At 49.2% G+C, this 22,435-nt stretch overlaps 4 protein-coding genes across 7 annotated transcripts; 2 read left to right on the top strand and 2 right to left on the bottom strand.

The window, feature by feature from the left end:
- Positions 1-250: 250 nt before the first annotated feature.
- Positions 251-3,478, bottom strand: LOC117891941 (zinc finger and SCAN domain-containing protein 12). The gene is made up of 4 exons (XM_034797789.1): positions 3,325-3,478; positions 1,840-3,199; positions 1,390-1,780; positions 251-697 (listed from the first exon to the last, which is right to left on the bottom strand). Exons 1-4 carry the CDS (start codon positions 3,326-3,328, stop codon positions 491-493), a joined length of 1,962 nt encoding a protein of 653 aa, XP_034653680.1. The 5' UTR covers positions 3,329-3,478; the 3' UTR covers positions 251-490.
- Positions 3,479-3,780: 302 nt separating this feature from the next.
- LOC117889763 lies at positions 3,781-4,958 on the top strand. The gene is given in 4 exon segments (XM_034794210.1): positions 3,781-3,941; positions 4,013-4,232; positions 4,235-4,354; positions 4,410-4,958. Coding segments are annotated over 3 exon segments (774 nt in total). The 5' UTR covers positions 3,781-3,941; positions 4,013-4,028; the 3' UTR covers positions 4,860-4,958.
- A 1,554-nt stretch (positions 4,959-6,512) lies between these two features.
- LOC117891940 (inhibitor of Bruton tyrosine kinase) lies at positions 6,513-10,954 on the top strand. The gene is made up of 8 exons (XM_034797788.1): positions 6,513-6,751; positions 6,810-7,072; positions 7,130-7,703; positions 7,762-7,889; positions 7,948-8,091; positions 8,148-8,746; positions 8,807-9,615; positions 9,674-10,954. The coding sequence occupies exons 1-8, from the start codon at positions 6,584-6,586 to the stop codon at positions 10,541-10,543; spliced, it is 3,555 nt and encodes a 1,184-aa protein (XP_034653679.1). The 5' UTR covers positions 6,513-6,583; the 3' UTR covers positions 10,544-10,954.
- On the bottom strand, positions 10,655-17,841 carry LOC117891939 (NADPH oxidase 5). 4 transcript variants are annotated; one of them, XM_034797784.1, is made up of 14 exons: positions 16,834-17,839; positions 15,789-15,883; positions 14,951-15,065; positions 14,657-14,875; positions 14,442-14,592; positions 14,179-14,389; positions 13,905-14,125; positions 12,587-13,844; positions 12,184-12,526; positions 11,955-12,113; positions 11,541-11,857; positions 11,384-11,480; positions 11,137-11,317; positions 10,657-10,736 (listed from the first exon to the last, which is right to left on the bottom strand). In XM_034797784.1, exons 1-14 carry the CDS (start codon positions 17,530-17,532, stop codon positions 10,714-10,716), a joined length of 4,089 nt encoding a protein of 1,362 aa, XP_034653675.1. In that variant the 5' UTR covers positions 17,533-17,839; the 3' UTR covers positions 10,657-10,713. The 4 variants fall into 4 exon arrangements, with proteins under 4 accessions (XP_034653677.1, XP_034653675.1, XP_034653676.1 ...); XM_034797786.1 differs by lacking the exon at positions 11,955-12,113 and having other exon boundaries at positions 10,655-10,736; positions 16,834-17,841; XM_034797785.1 differs by lacking the exon at positions 10,657-10,736 and having other exon boundaries at positions 10,796-11,317; positions 16,834-17,837.
- Positions 17,842-22,435: the final 4,594 nt, after the last annotated feature.

The raw sequence follows: 22,435 nt of genomic DNA, 5'->3' as shown, positions 1-22,435 counted from the left end.
GTAGTTTTTTTTTTCTTCAGTTTTTTTCCCATTGTTGGGCCGCAGGTTGCGTGTACCAATTTAAGCAAATCGTGAGAGAGATACAGTATCTATATATAAATATTTTAAAACTATGCCTAATAAGTGTATACAAAACAGAAAACAGAAACTATGTAATTGTCATTGCGTTATATAAGGTGCAATTAAGCCATCCTTGTAAATAATTATAAAGAAAGAAAGACATTCCCAACTTTGTTTAGTTATCAATTGATTGCATCGGTCTACAGAGTCTCTACAGTTTGCTCTGTTTATTATTCTTTACGATCCTTTTAACTTAGGTTAGGTTTTAGCTTATACAGCTGGCTGTCGGGTTGGGTTCCATTCCGTTTGCTCAAGAACCCGACACACACTTTGACCGGTTACGATACCGTTGTGTGGGATCTGCAGCATTGCTACCCCATCCGAATGCTCCAAGAAAATATTTCCTTTAATTTCATGCATAAATTTCCATTCAAATCTCCTGTTTGGTCTTGCTCTGCGAAGAGGCATTTCGTGATATTTTGAGAATATTCGGCGGCTTCGGCTGGTTTTTGTCCGCCTCGTACTGGGCTCGGTGCAGCCGTTGGCGATGCTTGTACATGTTGGCGCTGCAGAAGAACGTCATTGGACAGTTCGGGCAGGTGTAGAGTACCTCGCCCGTGTGCGTGGACGTGTGTTCCTACAATCCAGATCAAATATAGAAATTAACGAGAAGGGACGTGTGAGACGATTCTTACGCGTCACAACTTTTATACCCGGCACTTAGTACTACATTTGCACCTTAGCGGTTATTTGTCAAATTTTACATTTTTCCTTCATCTGTCATCTACATCAACAACACTACTCACGCCAACACGCTCCTTTAGCTCGCCATCCTCCCCTAGAGCCGCACACTGCAGAGTCAATTTTTCAAATAATTTCTTCATTCTGGCTATAATAATGATCCAATCGGATCCCAATTCGGTGATCTGATAGATATGGTCCTTCCCTACGGAATGGCGTTTTTAGTTTTCTTTTATATTTAAAATTGTTACTTTGGAAGGCTTTTGCCCTTTCGCGGGGGCGGAAGGGGCGAGGCTCATTTTTGAAATACACGGTTAACAGTGTGAGCACACAGAAGTCTGGATGCGAAACTTGGTTGCCCTATCTCTAATGGTCTCTGAGTACTAGGCGCTCATTAGGACGGACAGACAGACATGGCTCTATCGACTCGGCTATTGATGCTGATCAAGAATATATATACTTTATGGGGTCGGAAACGTTTCCTACTGTGCGTTACATACAACCTTTATTCCCTACAAACACAATATACCCTATTTACTCTTCGAGTACCGGGTATAAAAAGCTGGCGTAGACCTTTTCAACACTCACCTTCAGTTCTTGCGGACGCTTAAAGGCTTTCTCGCACATGGTGCATTTGAATTTGCGTTCGCACTCGTGATTGTGATAGATGTGACGACGAAGCGCACGAGCATTGGGCGAGACCTTAGAGCAGATGTGGCACCGGTGCTCGCCGGCGCTCTCCACATGAATGCTCTTCATGTGCTGCTTCAGGCCAGTCATGCCCTTGAGCCAGGCACCGCAGATCTGGCATTGCTTCAGCTCCGGCTCTGGCCGCGGCTTATCCGAGTGCATGAGCTCCTGGTGCTTCTTGAGTATGATTTTTGTGCGCATCTGCTTGCCGCACTTGTCGCAGATGATGGTGCTTTCTGGATCGTGCATGGAGCTCATATGGTTCTTGAGTTTTCGCTCGGTAAGGAATCTATTGGGAAGCAACCATGGTTTATTAAAGATACTACGGAAAACCTGAAGTTTACTCACTTTTTGTTACAATCGGTACACGTAAATTTGAATTCGGACTTCGGGACATGCTTGTTGAGCTTGTGATAGTCGATGGCTGTCTTGCTGAGGAAGACCTTAGAGCAGAGGTCGCACTCAAACGTCAGCTTGATGGCCGGATCCAGGTGGACCTGTTGATGCGACTCCAGGTGCCGTGAGTTCTGGAATGACTTTTCGCAGATTGTGCACTTAAAGTGGTCCGGGTTCCAGTGGACCTGCACATGTTCCGCGAGCACTTTGCGTTGGCTAAATTTGCGGCCACAGCACATAACGTAGCCGGGATCAACCTGGTGGGTGAGACGGTGGTGTCGCTGCATGTCCGTAAAGTTGTGCACCGACAGATTACAGATCGGACACGCCAGCACGCTGTTGAAGAACTTGCCAATGATGATGTCGTACTCCTCCTGCTGCTTCTTGCGCTGTTCCAGTAGCTCGCGAGACATGCGCACCTTCGGCTCCGTTGGCTTCGTTCTTTTTTTGTACTTTTTGGGCCGCACCACAGTTCTCTTGGGTACAACGGCAAACTCCAGCTTATCATTATTTCCCAACTCAAAGTCCGAGTCGGTGTCTTCCTCACTACCTCCCGAATTGTCCTCGAAACTGTGGTCGCTGGTCGCAAGACCTTCGTCGATGTTGCAGGAAAAATCTGGATCATCGTCGATAAACTCCGATTCCTCCTCTTCTGATTTAAGATTCAGTGATACATCCTCTTCGGACTTGGCAGTGGATTCAATGGGGGCTTCCACTTTCCGTGGGCGGCCACGTCGTTTTTTTTGCTCGGCTGGTGCCGGCTCAACAGCTCCATCTTCGTTATCAATAAATGCTTCATCCTCGGCTTTAACGCGTTTTCTCAAGCGCCTCGTCGCCGTGGTTGTGGATTCCTCTTGGATAGGCTGTGTGCTCGCTGTCGCTTCGAGGATCTCAATCCTAGGCAAGTGGTCCAGCTCATGCTCTTCTATTTTAACCTCGGGATAGAAGAAGTTTCTCCCGCAGCCGAGCTCTGGCTGATCCTGCGGTCTGACTTCATCTTCGGCACCTAATTTGGGGGCCTCGATGAAGTTGTTCTGCGTAAGCGGATCATCCTCCATCAATAGGGCCTTTGTTTCCTGCAACGAGCTCTGTGCTTGGCTTACAAACTCGTGCAGTGTGTGAAACTCCGAAACTGTTTTCCAACATCGTCCGCACACCCGGTCCAGACTGCTTTCTGTCACTTGCAGTGGAAAGTGTTTACTTATTATCCTGGCTACCTCCAGCTGGCTGCCTCTCGCTGTGTGTACACCAATAAGCTCCACAAACGTCGATGGATACTCACACATGCAGAGTAAACACATCGTGGATTCGGCTAGAAAGGAAAGAACATTTTAATAGATACATAGATTTTGTTGTGGCGTCCTCGGCCTGGTCTGGCCGTGGGCGGCTAGAGATCATGGCACCTGCTGCTCAAATCCAAAGCGAAGAAACACTTACCCATTGTGATCTTAGGTTCTTTTTTTTACATACAATTGATCCCCATTTAAGGTATTGCTGGTAAATAAAATATTTACTAAATTCTTAAAAAACCGCAGTTGCAAACAAAACTACAGCTGTTCGTAGAGATGATGCTTTGCATCGATATACTATCACTGCGATAGTTGGACTATCATTTTTTGGCAAAACCTTTGTGGTCCCAACTCACCTTGATACTTCGTATATGGAAAGAAAACATTCTTGATTTAAAAGGAATCTACGATTTATTTTATAATCAGTTAATTTAATCAGACTCCACACTATTCACATTTTTTTCAAAAGAAAAACAAAGTCTATCGATATGATCCAGTATGTCCCGATGGTTTTGCTACTCAGTTTGTTTTTCATCGGTATATTTATTTTGAAATTAGGAGTAGTATATTTGGGTACAGTGATTGTCCGACGGTATAATTGATCCATAACTCCGCGGTCACACTGATTAAATGTTGAATTGTTTTGTTAATTTTAATTTTAAAACTGTAATTTTAATACAAATGTACTGACTATCCATGTCCTGCTTCGTGTTCTTCCAATATTCAACTAGCTAAGGAACTATTAAACGACAATCAGGGACAACCGTAAGTACTGGAAAGATAAAATGCGAGCCGACGATGGGCATTTGCTTACTTGTTTAGTTTCACTTTTTTAGATTAGATCTTCAAGCTATGTCTGACGTCAATAAAAATATGAGAAAAGGGGCCAAGAGCACCAGTCCGCAGAGTGGAGAAAGCAGCAAAAACGGAGCCCCCATTAACTCGCTGAGGAAGACTGTTTGGTACACCATTGATAAGGTCCTGGAAGAGCCCGTTTGCCCCAGCTGTGGCAGAAAGATGATTGCGTTCAAAAACCCCATTGCCCATGTGAAAAAAAAAAAAAGTGTTTTAGCATTAGGAGGCTAGGAACTGTGTACAGGCTCCATGGCTACACGGAGTGCAAATGTGGGCTTCTCATATCGGACAAGCCAAAAGCCAAGAAGCTCCATGTTTGTGTGGTAAGTACGGTGTTTAGTGCCTAATGGCGTTCTGTACAATTTGTGCATTTTTCAGGGCGCAGTTCCAGATTTTGACCCAGCCCTCTCATATGAGCCAGAGGTGCCTTTGCGTGCATCGCCTAAGCCTGCACCTTCGCCAGCAAAGCACCAGCCCTTGAAGATTCTAGAGCAAAAAGTGCTGCAGCCGAAAGCTGAAGTATGGATACGCAATTTTGTTAGTCCCATCAAAGTTGACTACACCGAGATGCCAGAAGTGGAAAAGCCGAGACCCAAACACAGTCTGAATCTGAAGCCAAAGCCGCGGGTGCGAAACTTTGATAGACGGACGAGTTGTCAACAGCCCGACGACGTAAGCGTCTATTCCATAATTCGGAAGAATGGAGGCATCTCGATAGCGGTTTGTTCCCCCGAATCAAAGCGAGCGGTCAATGAGAACAATGAAATACAAATCGGAAAAGCTGCTGCTCCACGCCCGCCAATGGTGCCAAGGAAACGCGACTTATGAGTTGGATCGCTTAATAATAGCATATAATTAATAGAACACTACTGCTAGCCATTAGTTTAACAATTAAATATAATTTATCTCCTATTTGTCCTGGAAGATTTCTGTTCAAGCGGCGGTAAAGAAAACTACATTCTACATGATATGTAGTATGCATTACATGTACTACATAATTTAACAAAATTAATTTGAAGATACAGATTGTTTCATCAAAGATACTTCTGTGGTAGTATCTTCCACTTGTTATTGTTTATTTTTTTTATACCCGGTACTCGAGGTAACTGGTTTCTGAAAATTTTCCTGTTTTCGGCCAGGAAACAGGAAAATTTTCAGACAAAGTACCAGGCGAACAGAAGTCAGCTGAAGGTAACTGGTTTCCATGTTTTTTCACTGTGTCAAAATCTGGATGCTATGAAACCGCAATTCATTTTAGTTACTTGGCGACTGAAAAATGAATTGCGGTTTCATAGCATCCAGATTTTGACACAGTGAAAAAACATGGAAACCAGTAACCTTCTGCTGACTTCTGTTCGCCTGGTACTTGGTCTGAAAATTTTCCAGTTTTCGTCCATTTCAGTGAAGCAATTTCAAAAGTTCACAGTGGCGTCCCAACACAGATCGGCCAATTCTCGAACTACGTTATTTTAGTTCCAGAAATTACCGTCTTCATCGCGTAAGCGCCACTGTGCATAGAGGTGACTGTCAAAATTTGACAAAAATAACAGGAGAGATTTGTTTTGTTGTTTTCTCCTTTATTTGTAGTCCGTCCAGGATGTGCCACGCCCCTCGTGATCGTCACAATGTCCTGGATCCTTTGCGACCAGTTCGGGTGCAAGGACATTAAGGATAATGCCATTTTCACGTTGTTTTTTCTTTTTAATCTCTACAAGGCTATAGCTCAGCTGTTTCCTGTCGAAAAAGGACATGTCACGCCTCCTCGGGATCGGGAAAATGTCCCGGATCACTTCGGGTGCTAGGACATTAAGGATAATGCCATTTGAATATTGTTTTTCTATATAATCCCCTTCAACGCTATAACTCGGCTGTTTCCTGTCGAATCAGGACATGGCATGCCTCCTGGCGAAGGTACGAGTCTCCTGTATCGCTTGAGTCCATCAAGGACCACAAGGACTGCAGGATATGGCTGTCCTACGCTATTTTGTAATTGGGAACTTTTCAGCCTGAAAGTATGCTATACTTTTGAGAACAAAAGCAGCCCCCAAAAGATACTTCAGTTTATTGGCCTCTGCCCCTGACACGTCTCTGCCGCTGCCTCTGCCGCTGCCTCTGCCCTGACTCTGCAGTGTGTGTTTCTAGGGGAGGGTGGCGAGCTAAAGGAGCGTGTTGTTGATGTAGATGACAGATGAAGAAAAAATTTAAAATTTGACAAATAACCGCTAAGTTGCAGATGTAGTCTCGTTTTTTTTGATATTTAATCGCTACTGCGAAATTGGTTGACTTCAGGTACTTCAGTTTTGTGTTGAATATTATAAAAAAGTTACTGAAAATTTTGAACTCAAAAACGAGTTGTTTGCCGAACGAACACTAGAAATGTGTTATTGTTTTCGTTGAATGAACTGGATCATTTACATATGTACATATATATCTAACAATGACAACTATCGATAACTTGTTCCATCACTAATTGTCAATTGCAACTGCAAGCGTATTCCACGTACTGAGGGTTGAAACGAATTTTTCCGGCTAATTATTTATAAAATATCCGCATGTCAGCTGCCAAGGCCCTGGAATATGACTGCACTACCAAGTGTACATGTCGCCAACATGGAAACTGCATCACAGCCGCGCTTACAAAGCGCTCAATCGACAATCAAAATCTGGGAGCGTTTATCTTCAAGACTTGTGGAAATTTCGCCAACATCATAGATGACCTGGTAAGGGCAGCACTAGGAAGTCACCAATATGTGCATGCAAACTATTTTGTGTCCCCAGGGCCGCTCTGCGGTGCACATGTCTGCTTCCGTGGCACGATATGAGATTCTGGAGTGGCTGTTGAATCACGGAGCGTACATTAACGGACAGGACTACGAGTCTGGCAGCAGTCCCTTGCACAGAGCCTTATACTACGGCTCCATTGACTGTGCTGTGCTCCTGCTGCGCTACGGGGCAAGCCTGGAGCTGCTGGACGAAGACACACGCTGTCCGCTGCAAGCCATTTGCCGCAAGTGTGACGAAGATTTCACCACAGAGTCGCAGTGAGTCCACCCAGAGCTGCAGGCAGTCCTGACCTAACCTATTCTGTTGCCGTGCAGGAACGATGTACTCGTCTGGGGCTCCAATAAGAACTATAACCTGGGCATTGGCAACGAGCAGAACACCAATGCTCCTCAGGCGGTGGATTTCTTTCGGAAGTCTAACATCTGGATAGAGCAAGTGGCGTTGGGGGCTTATCATAGTCTCTTTTGTGACAAGAAGGGTCATCTCTATGCCGTCGGCCATGGCAAGGGCGGACGACTGGGCATTGGTGTGGAGAACAGTTTGCCTGCCCCGAAACGAGTGAAGGTCTCGTCGAAGCTGAACGATGATTCCATCATGTGCCTCAGTGTCTCCCGACAGCACTCTCTGCTGCTCACGCATCGTTCGTTGGTTTTTGCCTGCGGCATTAACACCGACCATCAGCTTGGAGTGCGTGATGCGCCCGAGAGTCTGACGCAGTTCAGGGAGGTGGTTGCATTGCGTGACAAGGGGGCCAGCGACCTGCTGCGTGTGATCGCCTGCGACCAGCACTCCATTGCCTACAGCAGCAAGTGTGTGTACGTCTGGGGGTCCAATCAGGGGCAATTTGGCATCAGTCCCAACACCGACACCATTATGGTGCCCACATTGGTGAGTCTCTCTCTATATTTAGATCCTATATATAGTAAATCCCTTGCTAATATTTCAGATTAAAGTACCTGCGCGCACTTCAATCCGATTTGTGGAAGCCAATAATGCAGCCACGGTAATTTACACAGAGGAGAAGATGATTATTTTATTTTATGGCGACAAGACTAGATACATTAAGACACCCAAGTAAGTTTTATCCATCATTTGTCAGCATTTTATTATTAACAAACATTCTTTCGCACAGCTACGAAGATCTCAAGAGCATTGCGGTGATGGGCGGGCATTTAAAGAACTCAACGAAAGGCTCTGCAGCAGCCCTAAAGCTGCTAATGCTCACCGAGACGAATGTGGTGTTCCTGTGGTACGAGAATACTCAGCAATTCTACAGGTGAGTCTCTCCAGATCCCTAAGTAGTCTTTAACCTTTGAACAATCATCACTGTAGATGCAATTTTTCGCCCATACGCCTGCCTGAGATTAAAAAGGTTTTGTACAAGTGCAATCAAGTGCTGATACTGTCTTTGGATGGCTGCGTTTATCGCGGCAAGTGCAATCAAATTGCACTGCCAGCCAGCATGCCGGAAAAGAAGTCCAAGCACCATATAATGGCCTATATGGATATATGCCACAATCCCACGGAGATATCGAGGGAGCATGTGATCCGCATCGAGCTGCAGCGTGTGCCCAACATTGATCGTGCCACCGATATATTCTGCGACGAGAGCTTCTCCTCGTTCGCCGTGCTGCAGGAGTCGCATATGAAGTACTTCCGCAAGCCCCCACTGCCACGCAGGGAGCATAACTTCAAGAAACTCTACCACGACACCTGTGAATCGGATGCCGTGCACGATGTCGTCTTCCATGTGGATGGGGAGCGCTTTGCGGCGCACAGGTTCATCATTTACAGTCGCGCACCAGGCCTCAGGGAGCTCACTCGCGTGTACTTGGACAAGAATGTTTATCTGAACTTTGAAAATCTCACGGGCAAGATGTTTGAGCTGATCCTTAAGTATATCTACACCAGTTACTGGCCAACAGAGGATGGTGAGTGCTTGGTCAGCCTGCAAGGGAATGCTTTATTTAATTCTGAGTTCCCTCTTTTAGATATCAATTGCATCCAGGAGAGTTTGGGCCCCTCCAATCCACGACAGCGAAGTCTAGCCTGCGAAATGTTTATCCCGCATCTGGAGACCTTTCACTTGGTCGAACTGGCTCGATACATGCGGAGCTACGTGCAGGAACATAAATTTCCATTGCCTAGTGCGCGGCAACGTTTCAGTCGGCTGCATCGCTCGGACTACCCAGAGCTCTACGATGTGCGAATCGTGTGCGAGGACTCGAAAGTGCTGGAGGCTCACAAATGCATTCTGGTGTCACGCTTGGAGTACTTTGAAATGATGTTTATGCACTCGTGGGCCGAGCGCACCACAGTCAACATGGAGGCAGTGCCCATGGAGTACATGGAGCCAGTCCTGGACTATCTCTACAGCCTGGATACGGAGGCATTCTGCAAGCAGAACTACACGGAAACCTTTCTATACAACATGGTCACGTTCTGCGATCAGTACTTTATTGAATCGCTGCAGATTGTTTGCGAATCGCTCATTCTGGACAAGATCAGCATACGCAAGTGCGGCGAAATGCTGGACTTTGCTGCGATGTACAACTGCAAGCTGCTGCGCAAGGGATGCATGGATTTTATCTGCCACAATCTGGCCAGAGTGCTGTGCTATCGCAGCATCGAACAGTGCGATGAGGCGACCCTCAAATGCCTCAATGGTCATTACCGCAAGATGTTCTCCAATGTCTTTGACTACCGCCAGATTACGCCCTTCTCGGAGGCCATAGAGGATGAGCTGCTGCTTAGTTTTGTCAATGATTGCGAGGTGGACTTGGACTACCGCATGGATCCGGTTTGTTTGCCGCAACCACCTGTTGATTCGCATATAATATCTGTTTTGCTTTTTGCAGGAAACGAAAGTAAAGGCAGCAGCCAAGCATAAGCAGAAGGACTTGCGGAAGCAAGACGCTCGACACTACTACGAGCAGCAGGCCATCTCCAGCATGATGCGATCTCTGAGCGTAAGCGAGTCAGCCCCTGGCCCCGAGGCAACAGCCGGTACGCAGGAAAGCTCCCGCAACGAAGCCAGGAACTGGTCTCGTGTGGTGGACAAAAAGGAACAGAAGCGGAAGCTAGCCGACACTGCCCTGAAAGTGAACACAACACTCAAGCTGGAAGAGCCGCCTAGGTCGGAGCTCGAGGTTATTGAATGGACGCCCATTAAGGAGCAAACGCCCCCGCCAACCACCCCCGCAGCAGAGACCAGCACGCCGCTGAGTAAAAGCTACAATCTCGATCTAAGCTCCTTGACGCCCCAGTCGCAGAAACTGTCGCAGAAGCAACGGAAGCGTCTCTCCTCCGAATCGAAGAGCTGGCGTTCGCCACTGGTGGAGCAAGAGCCCAGCACTGCTGTGGCCGTACCGAATGCCTGGGGCCTTACACCCGCCACTCCTTCGAGTTCGTTTAACGATTCGCCAGAAACAGGCAGCGTTTCGGATCCCACCTCCTTTGCCAATATGATGCGTCGACAAGCGGCGGCCTCAGCCACAACCTCGGAGAAGGGACAAAGTTTCTCCAGGATACTCGCCGAGGAGCGACGCCAGAAGGAGTCGTTCGAGCGGATGCGTAACAAGTCACTGGTCCACACACAGATCGAGGAGACGGCCATTGCCGAGCTGCGTGAATTTTACAACGTTGACAACATCGATGACGAGACAATCACCATTGAGCGAAAGTCCAGGCCCACAGACATCAACTTTAGCACCTGGTTGAAGCACTAAATTACATATAGGATGTAGCTCCGCGTATGCTTAGAGAGCAGAAAGGATAGGAGGAATGTTTGCTAGGGTAGCTGCAGCATTTAAATTTGTTTTCTTTATTAGAGTGTCCGTATTAGAATTGTGGCTGCAACTGTAACTGCATGTGGAGATTAGTGAGAATGCGCTGGCCATCAAATGTAGAACTCGGAGCCACCTGGAAAGGTGTGCGATTATGTACTGGCTGGGCCTTGGATGCAATCAGAGGACGGCACATTGAGTAACAAACTTTATTGTATGAATAGAGTATAGATATAGATGTGGGATACAATTATTTACAAGAGCTTGTGTGGGGTGGATTCACATTGAGACAACAGATGAGGCAACAACGTCAACATACTACAAATATGACAAATAAATAGCCATCTAAGCTTAGCTAACCGAACCGTACCCGAAATAATAATAAACCCGTTGCTTATGCAAATGAGATAGCGATGGATGGATAGATCATCAATGGACGGACACATGTACAGAGAGAGAGAACCACAGAGATGGAGATTAAGAGACAGAGATTGATTGGATTGGATTGGCTTGGCTTGTTCAGAAGCACTCCTTACGAAAAGAGAACCCGTACTGATCGCACTTGTAGCGCAGCGTCTTGGCCAGCTGCGGTGGACCGCAATAGAAAACAGTCACCTTGCCCTTCTGCTGTGCCTGCAGCTGCTTGAACACCTTGTCCCAGTTGGGGCGTCCTGCATTTGTGCGTGTCTTCAAGCCTGTGATTAGATCCCGCTTGCCCTGCGATACACAAAATTGAACTCATTAAGGATGCAATGGAAATTTCGTTGATTTTGCGCCTACTACCTTCTCGTGGAGCAAATCCAGGGCCAGCTGTAGACCCACCGCCTTCATGTCGGTCCGCTGCAGGGCACTCGTGATGTACATGTGCATGTCCAGGAAGCTGTCAAAGGGAAAACCCATCAGCAAAGGTCTACGAAAGGGATATTAATTCCGCTCCTACCGTTCCATGGCACCGCCCAGCTCCGCCTGCTCAATCTCCAGCTGGGAGAGGAGATTCACAAACCACTCGAAGGAGCGCTGATCGCGATTGATCCAGAAGAAGTCCACCTTGCGCAGATTCATCACAGACTTGGGAATCTCACTGGCCCACTCGAATTGGCAGCGCGGACAGCTGTGCCGCGCCTTCCAGTAGCGGTGCATAATGGACTGCAGAATGGAGGCGAAGGGCGTGACACCAATGCCAGTGCCAATGAGCACCGCATGCTGCGCACCAAAGATGTGGCTAGAGGGTGCTCCGTACGGGCCATCGATGAAGATCTAAGCACCGGGGAGAGAGCCAGAAGTTAGCAAATTAATTTGGGTTAGTGCCCAGTGGCTGAGTGTGTGTGTGTGTGTGTATTGGTGTGACCCAAACCTCCATGACGCCTGCATCGAGTGTGACCTTGCTACCGCTGTTAGTTGTGGAGCTACCGCCGCTGCCGCCTCGATTCGTTAGGGATGTGGACAGGCTACGTAGGAATGTGGGACGCCGCAGAATCGACTTTCTGCTGCTCGTCCACGCTTGTGTGTTGTCCTTTTTGGTTGAAGTGAATTGGATGATTGTTAGTTTTTAGAGGCCATTCTGTTAGTTCTACGGCTCATACCTCGAGCGGCTTGGACACAGCCTCCGTCTGAGTCAGGCTGAGCCTGGTCATCTGCAGCCTGTCGCTGGACTCCGCCTTGGACAGCTGCCCCTGCTCCGCTCTGCTGGCCGGACTGCCGCTGTTCTCTGGCGCCATAGCCAGTTGGGACTGCCCCTCGTGCTCCTCCATGCTGGGCGTCTTGAAGGCAATGATTGTGGGCTTGTTGCGCATGTAGCGGAAGCTCTGGGCCAGCGATTTGTTCTGCGGACTGAGGTATGCCAGACCCACGCTGTTGTTCCTGGCACGGCGCACCCGCTTATCATCGAACGTACGCTCCGACTCCGAACGGCCCAGTGCACGAAGACTTTGAATGGAAAGAGCTTGGGGATTATGGATGAATCTGATGGGAATCGCCTACACTTACGCCTTGAGCCGGCTGCGCTTCTTGATCTTTACACTGATGTCGGGCAGCGAGATGCTCTTTTCGAGTGGCCGCTGCTTGAATCCTCCCGGATCCTCGCGCTCTCCATCGCCAATGAAGGCTCCATTCAGCATGCCCGTCGGACTGGGCTTGCTCTTCGGCTCGCCGGGCTCTTTGCGTGAAAAGGTTCGCTGCAGAGTTTTCTTGATGCTGCGAATGCGATTCACGCCCGTTGCGGGTGCAGATTCTGGCGCCTGGGGAGCCACGAGCTTGCGATGCTGACGAGGAGGACGCACCGGTGGTCCGGCACCCGCCTGTCCGACCATGTTGCGTGCCAGGAAATCCGTTTGCGGTGTGGACGTGGCAGCTGTGGTGGCCATGCCGCCGGCGAGCGCCGGATTGCGTGTCTCGTTGAGGAGCATGAAGCTGGGCGTGGGAATGGCGTGCATGTGCTGGCCCACCTCGCCCTTGTGCAGCTTTTGCTGCTCGCGCTCAAAGTAGCGATAGAGGCGGGTGGTCCACTCGCCCACGGTGCGGATGTGGAGCCACATGTAGTCCTCCTGCTCGGGCGCTGAGCTGATGGTGAACGGATGCCACTCGTAGTTGGCGATGGCGGGAATGTTGACGAAGACGTAGTCGCCGGGGCGGAAGTTGAAGTTGAACGGCCGCTTGATGACCAAATGAATCACCTTGGAGGGCAGCAGCAGGCCGGAGCTGATGTACGTCTTGCCGTGCTCTCCCCGCATCCACACGTAGCGCAGCACTCGCTCCACAATGTACACGAGGCCCGGCAGCAGGAACCACTTCCAGAAGTTGGGCCCATGGAACAGGGTGAGTATCCAGAAGGGCACGTACAGCAGATGCGTCCAGTAGAACACCTCAAAGCTGCCCTTGCGCCGCACAAACGGCTGCGAGCAGACGAACATCACCACGAGGATCGAGAGCAGGGCGACGCCCGTGGGATTGGCGCAGCCAGGGATCAGTCCAAACAGACCCGGACGATCCGTCAGCAGCCACTCTCCGATTGTGTAGTGCCCGGCATTGATGTTGGGATCGTTGATTACGATAATCGAGAAGTTGAACAGATGCATGATCGTGTGGATGAGGCTGAGCACCGATATGGTGATGCCCGTCAGCTTGTGCAGGTAAACATGATGGTCCAGCGGCAGATACGACGACAACCCTCGTCCCCTGAGATACGTGAGGGAATGCCGCAGCATCAGCACCAGCACCCAGGCACAGTTGAAGTTCAGGCATTGTCCTGCAATGAAGATCGAATAAAGATCGAATCGGAATGGAGCGGAGATCGGCGACTACTCACCGCAGGCTCTGGCTATGATGACAAAGCCATTGCTGGCCCGATACTGGATGGCACGTGAGATGAACAGGCAGAGATTGACGGCTATGTAGAAGAAGAGGTACGTGACAAAGACCTGGTTGTTCTTCATGTAAGCCAGCGTCAGCTGGTGAGGTATCGTGTTCCACAGCCTGCCAGTGACCGCCGGACGATCCTCGGTAACGGGCACCAGCCAGCGATCGATGCTAAAAGATGACAACTTAGAATCTCTCCAAAGTCTCTCTCTATGTTAGCTTACGTTATACTGAGATTCTCCAGGAGGCCTCCGTGTTTGTGCAGCTGATTCTTGAGCGCCTCGTAGGTGATCTCGCCGCTGTTGTGTGGATCTGCGTCCTCGAACATGGCGCTGGTGAGGTCCTCGATCTGATCCTCGGAGAACTCCATGCCATTCTCCTTGATGCAGTGACGTATCACATCGTGCAGCTCCTTGTGCTGTATGAGGCCATCGCCTGCGAAGAATTGGGCTAACAATGGGGATCCTTGATTGCTTCACTCACTCACCATCTATGTCGTAGACCTTGAACAGAAAGCGTATCTTGTCATCGGCCGACTGCCCCGAGAACTGATGTATGGCATCGATGAACTCCTGCAGCGAAATGGAACCCGAGTTGTCCTTGTCAAAGATTTGAAAGACACGCTCCGTGAAGAAGGGCTATCAAAAGATAAAGAAATTTAGTTAGTCCAAAGCTACATGACTTGAGGCACTCTGAACGCACATTCTTGGAGGTGACAATCTTCTGGAACTCCTCGCGTCGAATCTCCTGCTCGTTGCCGACGGTGTTGCGGAACAGCTGCTCCAGGCGGGCCAGCGAACTCTTGTCGAAGCCGGTGCGTGGCCGGGAGTTGGTCAGATGCGATATAAACTCCATTACCTGATTGGTGGATATGAGATTGGTCCCATCCATGTCTATCAGGCGGTACAGCTTGTCCAGTATCTAGGATTAGTGATGGATTAGTGGATGTACACCTGCTGCTGCTGCAGCTGCTGCCGCTGGTGGGCTGCCACTTACTCCGCGCGTATGCCAGATGTCGCGAAAGTTCTTGAAGCTCACGCGGCTGTTCTCGCCGCAGATCACATACGCCACCGATTCGATCTGTTCGGCAAAGTCCATCTGACGATCGTCGCTGTAACCAAGAGCAGAACCCAAAGAGATCGATCTCAGTACTACCATTAACGATACCCAATACTGTGCCTATGCCCATGCCCCAACGTCTGCTCCCGATGTGCTCTCCCGCTGTTGAAGCTGCTCGCGCTATATTTGTATTTGAATGACTTCATTACACAGCCAGCCACAATGACAGTTTCTGGCGCAGAGTCTTAGACACAGCTCCGATCCCAGTACCCGTACCAGTCGCAGTTGCAGCTTTAGAGCTCTCAGAGTCTCAGTGCTTCAGCTGTTGCTGTTGCTGTTGCTGTTGCTGTCGAGGCATGCGGACTATGTTAGCTGTTGTATATGTTAACATACAACACAGATAGCATCGCCATTGGCGATGCCATCTCACGGCAGACTATGTCTTGGCTGGGGCCTCCACTGCGCTACACTCTGCTCTGCTCTGCTTTGGATAAGTGTAGCGCTGGCATTTCAATTCGTGGCAAGAGGCATTTGTGGTGGCTTCTGGTTGGCGCAGCTGGAATGCCTGGAGCACGCCACAAAGGTGCGTGTGTGCGGAGTGGAGTGGACAGCCTGGCATGGCTTACCATTTCTTACGTTTTTTGTTCTCTTTTACTCCTCGCCTTTTTGCTGGCAAGCGAGCTAATTGTTTTGGCACCGTCACAGCAAACGATACACGAAGCGGGAGACAGGGACAGGGCACAGGGAGATCTAGCTAAAAGTAAGAAAAACTTACGTTAAACGCCCCTTGATATGCTCGATCCAGCGATCTTGCAGTAGATGGCCATTCCTCTCGAGATCGAAGAGTTGGAAGAGCTTTTGCTGGAATTCCTGTAAGCACACAGACAAGAAACAAGTTGTAAAATAATGAATTTATGTGTCCAGTTTTGCAGTGGATGATGCCAACCCCAACCCCAAAGCACTGTATCTCCCCACTCGGAGCCAAGTGTTAATTAATTTATGAACGTATTGTTTAAAGAAGCATTTGTTTATGGCACCACACTTGAAGATTTATACTCGCTGCAGTGTTTACACAGAGATCGAGAGGGAGAGATACCGAGAAAGATTCCCTACCCTGCCATATCCATTTCCATAGCATAATTGAATCGATATGGATCCCACGGCACACTCAAACTATGCGGCAGTGGATGGTGATGAATGTTCAGCATAAATTAAACGCTTATTAATATTTTAATGACATGCGATGGCACGATCATGAGCGCCCAGCATTGTCTGCACATCGAAGATGGGATCGCGGGCCGCCGCTTTGCATCGACTGTTGATCACAGTTGATTGGCCGCCCCTTCAGGTGGAGTCCCAAAGATGATGATGAAAAATGTGCATATTTAACGGATGAGCACTGGGGGGAATCGCATCGCGGCGTTGACTGGTTGGACAGCTTTCGGGGAGCCCATAAAACGGAATACACACGAAACACAAGCGAAATACAAAGCACGAAAGTAAACACAACACAAACAAAAATGTAAGAGAAGGAGAGACACAAATCAAAAATAAACGAGTTTCCAATTCTGGCATCAGGTAAAGGACCACAACACAACGCGATGACCACAAATATGTGGCACAAGGTCAAGCCCAGCAGAGAGAGAGAGAGAGAGAGAGACTGCAACTCCATTCCCCAGAGTCCCTATCCATTCCCAGAGTGCTCCCATTTGCATGGCAGCTCCACTGGTTGACGTAATTAAACCCGTTGCTATACAACAATTAAGACTGGTACAAGCTGCAGCTGGATGGAGGGGGGAGAGAGACTCCCGACTACTCACCTCGTCCAGAAAGAGCTTGCGGAACGCCTCACGTGTATGCCTTCCCTCGCCCTCGTCAAAGAGCGCACTGCACTCCGATATCAAGAGCCAACGCTGCTTCTCCCGACGCGCCTCCAACTCCATGGAGCTGCAGTTTTTATCTAAATTGAGGTTGTATCGTTCCATGTACAAATTTGATTGCAACTGAGACGTCTGCTGAGGCTGACTCTGACTCCAACTCTGATGCTGACGCTGCACTTCCTGTTTGCCGCCATCGCTGGCTATCAGAATGCTGGGTGAGGTGGCGCTGGTCAGCACTAAGCCAACAGTGGCCGTCGGCACAGCCGCATCCGATGCATCCAGGTCGAGTACGGCGGCGGAGCTTCTGGTGCTATCGCCATCTGAGTCCGCATTAGCGTGAACTTCCTCTACAGGATGATCGCGAGAACCGCCGTGTAATCTCTCCAGGTACTGGGCCGCCTGATGCAGCACGTGACTGACTCCACTCGCCTGCAGCTGTACGGGCTGATGGGCCGGGGACTGCGACTCAAACTGTGGCTCCGCTTCCGCAGCTGCTGTCGTGGTGGGCAGCTCGTCCGAGAAGGAGACCTTCTTGGGGGAACGCGATGGCGTGACGGGTATTTCCAGCGATCTGCTCGAGGACACCGAACCCCGATGGTTCTCCGCTTGACTCTTTGCGTCGCTGTTGTCGTTATCCATTCTAAAGATTTATCACTCACTAAGCACACAGCACAGTTCAGCCTTTAACACATTCTAGATCCTGTCGATCACTCACTTAATCCCGATTATCCTCGCGCTTCGGATCGCACTTAACGCAGTCTAACGGCTCGCTTCGGTTCGATACGATTCGGTTCAGTTCGGACACACGACGGCAAGGCAAGGCCAATATGCACTTTGACAATAAGTTAAGTCCAATCGGACGCAGCGGCGAGCAGCAACTGAAAGCGAAAGCCCCAAACGGCGCACGAATGAGGTGAGGCGAGGGCCTCGGATCGCTGGCAGAGTGTCGTTTCGGCTGGGATTCGGATTGACTCGGCTGCTCGCGGGGCTGTCTGCCTGCCCGCGGGGCTGACTGAGCGATCGCTTTTTGAAACGCGTTTCGGCTTACAACGTGCCGAATATCGGTTTAATATTTCAATATTTTTCTGCCCAGCGAGAGAACCAGAATCGAGCGAGTTGTTGGCTTTAGTTTAGAATGGATTTGGATGTACGTTTCGAATGGCATACAATGTATGGGGCTGGAATCTGTATCTGTATCTGGAATCTGAATATTGACTCGTAAAATGGCTGCCTATCGTGGAGCGTAGCTGCTGCCTGTCTGCTTGCTGCCTGCCTGCTCCAATTGCCTTGTCCCGTATCTGTGCGTCACTTGGTTGATATTCTAATTTGGTTTTTGCGCGACTCAAACGAAATCATTCGCAGCGCTTGTGTACTTTATTCGATAAGGGACGGAACGGGATGGGACGCTTCCCGGCAGGTGCAAATACGAGTAATTCTGTTCTTCCCGCGAGCGACGTCTTTGGTTTTTCATTATTAATTTCAATGCTCGTGTTGTGTAATAATCAAACTTGTTGCGCCCCCCGCCAGAGTATGTGCCCGGAGCGGTGGAACGTGTCTATTTCCGAATTCCCGCTCTGAATGCACACTTCAAATCAAATCACAACACAAAGTATGAGCGGGGCTCTTTGTTACGGATTGCAATTGGTTGGGGATGGAATGGAATGGAATGGGGGCATAATAATGGGTCAATGGCAATGGGCCAGGCCAAGCCTGGCCTAGGAAATGGTTACGCGAGCCACTCCACTCAGCACACTTTGGGCCAATCAATCCAATTCACATTCGAAGCCAAAAAACAAATCGAAATCCACGGCTAAGCTGTTGGCTCTAAGCGGTCAAAATCTCATCAAGGTTAGGCCAACACTTCCACCGACAGACAGACAGACAGACACTTTCAACGAATGTATTGTTATCGAGTCATTGAACTCCTCCAATCACCCATCCCGCTCGATTGCAGCGCCTTGAACGATTGATTGCTGGAACTGAACGATTGACTTGGAGTGAGAATGGAGCGGGGAGTGGTAGAGCTGAAGCTGTGGAAGTCTCTTGGCAAAGGGCAAGTCTCTTTGCGGAGCAGACTTTTGACTCGTTTCTCTGTCTCTCTCTCCTGAAACTGATCTGCTGATTGATGTTTGGCCATGGCCTTTGGCACAGGTTAGTGCCCTGCCCTGCTCGCGATTGATATCGTTTCCGCCTCCGCTTCCACTTCCTCCACATCTTCGCTAATCCCTCAGTGCACTGTGTGTGTGTGTGTGTTTGTGTGTGTGAGTTTGCCCCTCGCATCCGCATTTGCTGCTCACCTGCGTGAGCAATTTTTATGGCCATTGTTAATTGCTGAAATTGGCATTCCCTGGCACAGCGGGCGAGCCGATCAGTGGTGGTGGTAGCGGTGGTGGCCAGCAGCAAGTCACATTGCCATGGCTCCCCCGGGGTCCAGGAATTGGTGTTTCATTGTGATGGCGCTGCAATTGACACCGCTGCGGCCAATTAAGACTCCAAGTTGGTATCAGAGTTGCAATTGGAATCGTAGTTGCGAGCTGCAGTCGGAGTCCTCGTTTCGCCGGGTGGTCTGCAATCGCAACATATTCCCCATACCCCAAGGCCCCCATCTGCGACGGCTGGCATGCAGATTGATTTGCTCGGCAAACGTTCGCCGCTTGTTGGCAATTTTCCAAATGGCCGGCGACGAGAGGCAGTGTCATCAATTTAAATTAAGTTCCAGCTTTTTATCGCCACTCGGCGAGACCACTCCGAGTGGAGCCTTACTGCCTTACCTCCTTCTGGCCCCTATCTACTCGTAGTCTCCTGCCCCGTCATCATTATCCAAAACATGTCATTAGGCGGCCGCGACCAGCAGAATCCTGTTCTGGCTCTCTCTCTCGCTCACTCTATCGCTGTCTCTGTCTCTGTGCTATCAACTGGAATTCCAGCGGCAGCGACTGAGCGTTGCGTTGCGTGCAGCGGAAATTGGCCAAAGAGACGGGACGACGACGACGACGAAGACGACGACGACCAATGCGACATCTACGCCGACGTCGACATCGATGTCGGTCTGGAGTCAGACTCTGCGCAGACGCAGACGCGTATACAACGTCGTCGCCTAATAAAGCAGCCGCGATCGCAACGCTAATTAAAATAATTGAAATTTCTCACGGGAAACGCGCAATCGCGACACTTGCAGGGCATCCTTTAACTCAACTCAAAGCCCATCATCCATTTCATTCTGATACTGATTCAGAGTCTCATTCTCATCCTCCTCCAACGACATCCACATCGAGTTCGAGTTCGAGTTCGAGTCCAATGCTGGAGCCCATATCCGTTGCAAGTGCGGCTAATTGCAAATTGCAACATGGACATGTGGACATGTCCAACAATCGAATTGACAGCTGCTTTACCCTTGGCACATTTGATGGACATTAACATGGATCATCGTTCGTTGTTCGTTCTGTCCGCAGTTGCTGCAGATGAGACTCCCTCTCGCTGCCAATTTCCATTCTCATTCTCATTCCCATTCCTCAGCATAAATGCATAAATTTCATTAGCCGAAGACAGTTCTTGTTGGTAGTACTCCACTCTAGTGTTTGGCACTTAAATTAAATGTCAGCTTAGTTGGCTGGCTCTTTTCCAGCTCTTAAAGAGTGCCACAGGAAATGGCAGCCAAAAAAATAAAAAACATAAAAACAGAACTGCACGATAAATAAACAGAGAAATATTGTTGCCAGAGATCGTGGATCGTTGCATGCGCACTCTGATCGAGATCTCAGCGACAGATAGCGGACCCAAGTTACAATCATACATATGCATATAGACTACAGACTACCCCCTGCTCCCATTCCATACTACCACGGACTCCGCCTGGGCCGTAAAGTTGTCGAAAATGATTTGCAGATCAAGATTTGTGCGCACAATTTATGTGATAACCCACTAAGAGCAACCCAAAATGGTAAACCCGCACTCGCACCACAAAAAACACTCTTGAAAGAAATGCAATTGCTATGCGAGATCAGCCTCTGCGGCTCTCCAGCTCCGCCCATTCCGCTATTCCCCTTAGTCCATGGTTCCGGCTGGGTCCAATTAGTGCCTGGGACTCAGCACTCAGCACTCAGCACTCCGGCATTGCATTTCAGATTCATGGACAATTGTTAGTGCCTCCATGTAGCGCTAATAATGACGCCTTTAAATGTGCAATAACAATTTTTGAGACGCGCAAAAAGTGCGCTCTTTCTATGCGATATATATATAGCTATAGCTATAGCCTATATCTGTCTATCTGCCTGAGATATGTGTGTGCGTGTGTGTGTGTTTGTTTGCGTCTCTGTGTGAATGAGTAAGTGCGTTTAAGTACCGCCCATAGTCTGGCAAACCAGCTACTAGCTGTCTGCTGCCTGCTGCCTGCTGACTGCTCCACCTCCTGCTTCTTCATCGCCTTCACTCCTGCTGATCTACAAAAAGCTGCTCATGAGCTACGTGAGTTTTTTACTGATCACAAACCCCGGTAGGCAACAAGGCAGACGATTGACTTTGATCCGTGTAGCAGGCGGAGTGCAAATATCACTTAGCCAGAAAGGCATCCACCCAAAGTGGAGGATTAAAGGTTTAATCTACAGCCGCTAAATAGAATGGATTGGGAGGCAACACTGCAAAAGGTCACGTAAATGGTTCGATAAGTGAAATAATGGGAGATTCAATTCAATGGCCAGAGGCTACCTTGGATGTTGTGGGTTGCATTCTTTCAGTAGTGTTAAATCCACTTCTTCCACCCGGGCTTATCCTTGAGTTTAACCAAAGACAAATCCAAATCTCTTGGTCGCAATCATTAATCAATATAATGCACTCGGCGTGCCTGATTAAAATTGGGCGCATGTCGCTCTACTCTGGCCAAATTAAGCCCTTGGGAGTGGCCACAGCCTCAACCCCAGCCTCCCAATTGAAATGCCAGTTCATGTTTGGGGACTGGGACTGGGGCCTGCGGTTGCTGCTGCTGCTGCTGAGGCCTCGAGACCGCCTGGGCGACAGCTGAACAAAGTGTGTGTCAGTTGCAGTCAAGTGGAGCCATAAAGCTCCAAGAGATCGACGGTGGCGATGGCGATGCCCGTGTCAGCTACTGCGATCAGTCACGGGGCAATGGCAATTGAATTTGACTGTGGATTTGCTTGTGCCTGTGGATATGGACGGGTGGGCGGATTTATGGCCTGCCCAGCGTCAGTTTAATGAGTTGCCTGCATCCATAATGTCGGCCCAAAAGGAGCTAAGGGGCAGCCACAACCAGGGCAGGCAGCAAGCAAATAAAAAAATCCACATACATATATTCGTGGAGCAGAGAGGGAAAAAAGTCAATGGATTAGATTAGACAGCGCAGCTGTCGTGACAGGTTGAGCTGCGTTTGGGAAACGGGCACGAAATCGAAGCGGGCGAATGAGAATTTATGGCCAATGCCAAGCGAGCTGGAGCGAAGCTCAATCTCAGCCAGAGTCAGAGCCTGGGACTCGGACTGTGACTGTGACTGTGTTGGCTGTGCCTGTGGCTGGGAGAGCTTGGTCAATTG

Source organism: Drosophila subobscura, chromosome E, assembly GCF_008121235.1.
Source record: "Drosophila subobscura isolate 14011-0131.10 chromosome E, UCBerk_Dsub_1.0, whole genome shotgun sequence".
In the NCBI taxonomy this organism is placed as follows: Eukaryota; Metazoa; Arthropoda; class Insecta; order Diptera; family Drosophilidae; genus Drosophila; species Drosophila subobscura.
This window is presented reverse-complemented; position numbering and strand designations above follow the sequence as displayed.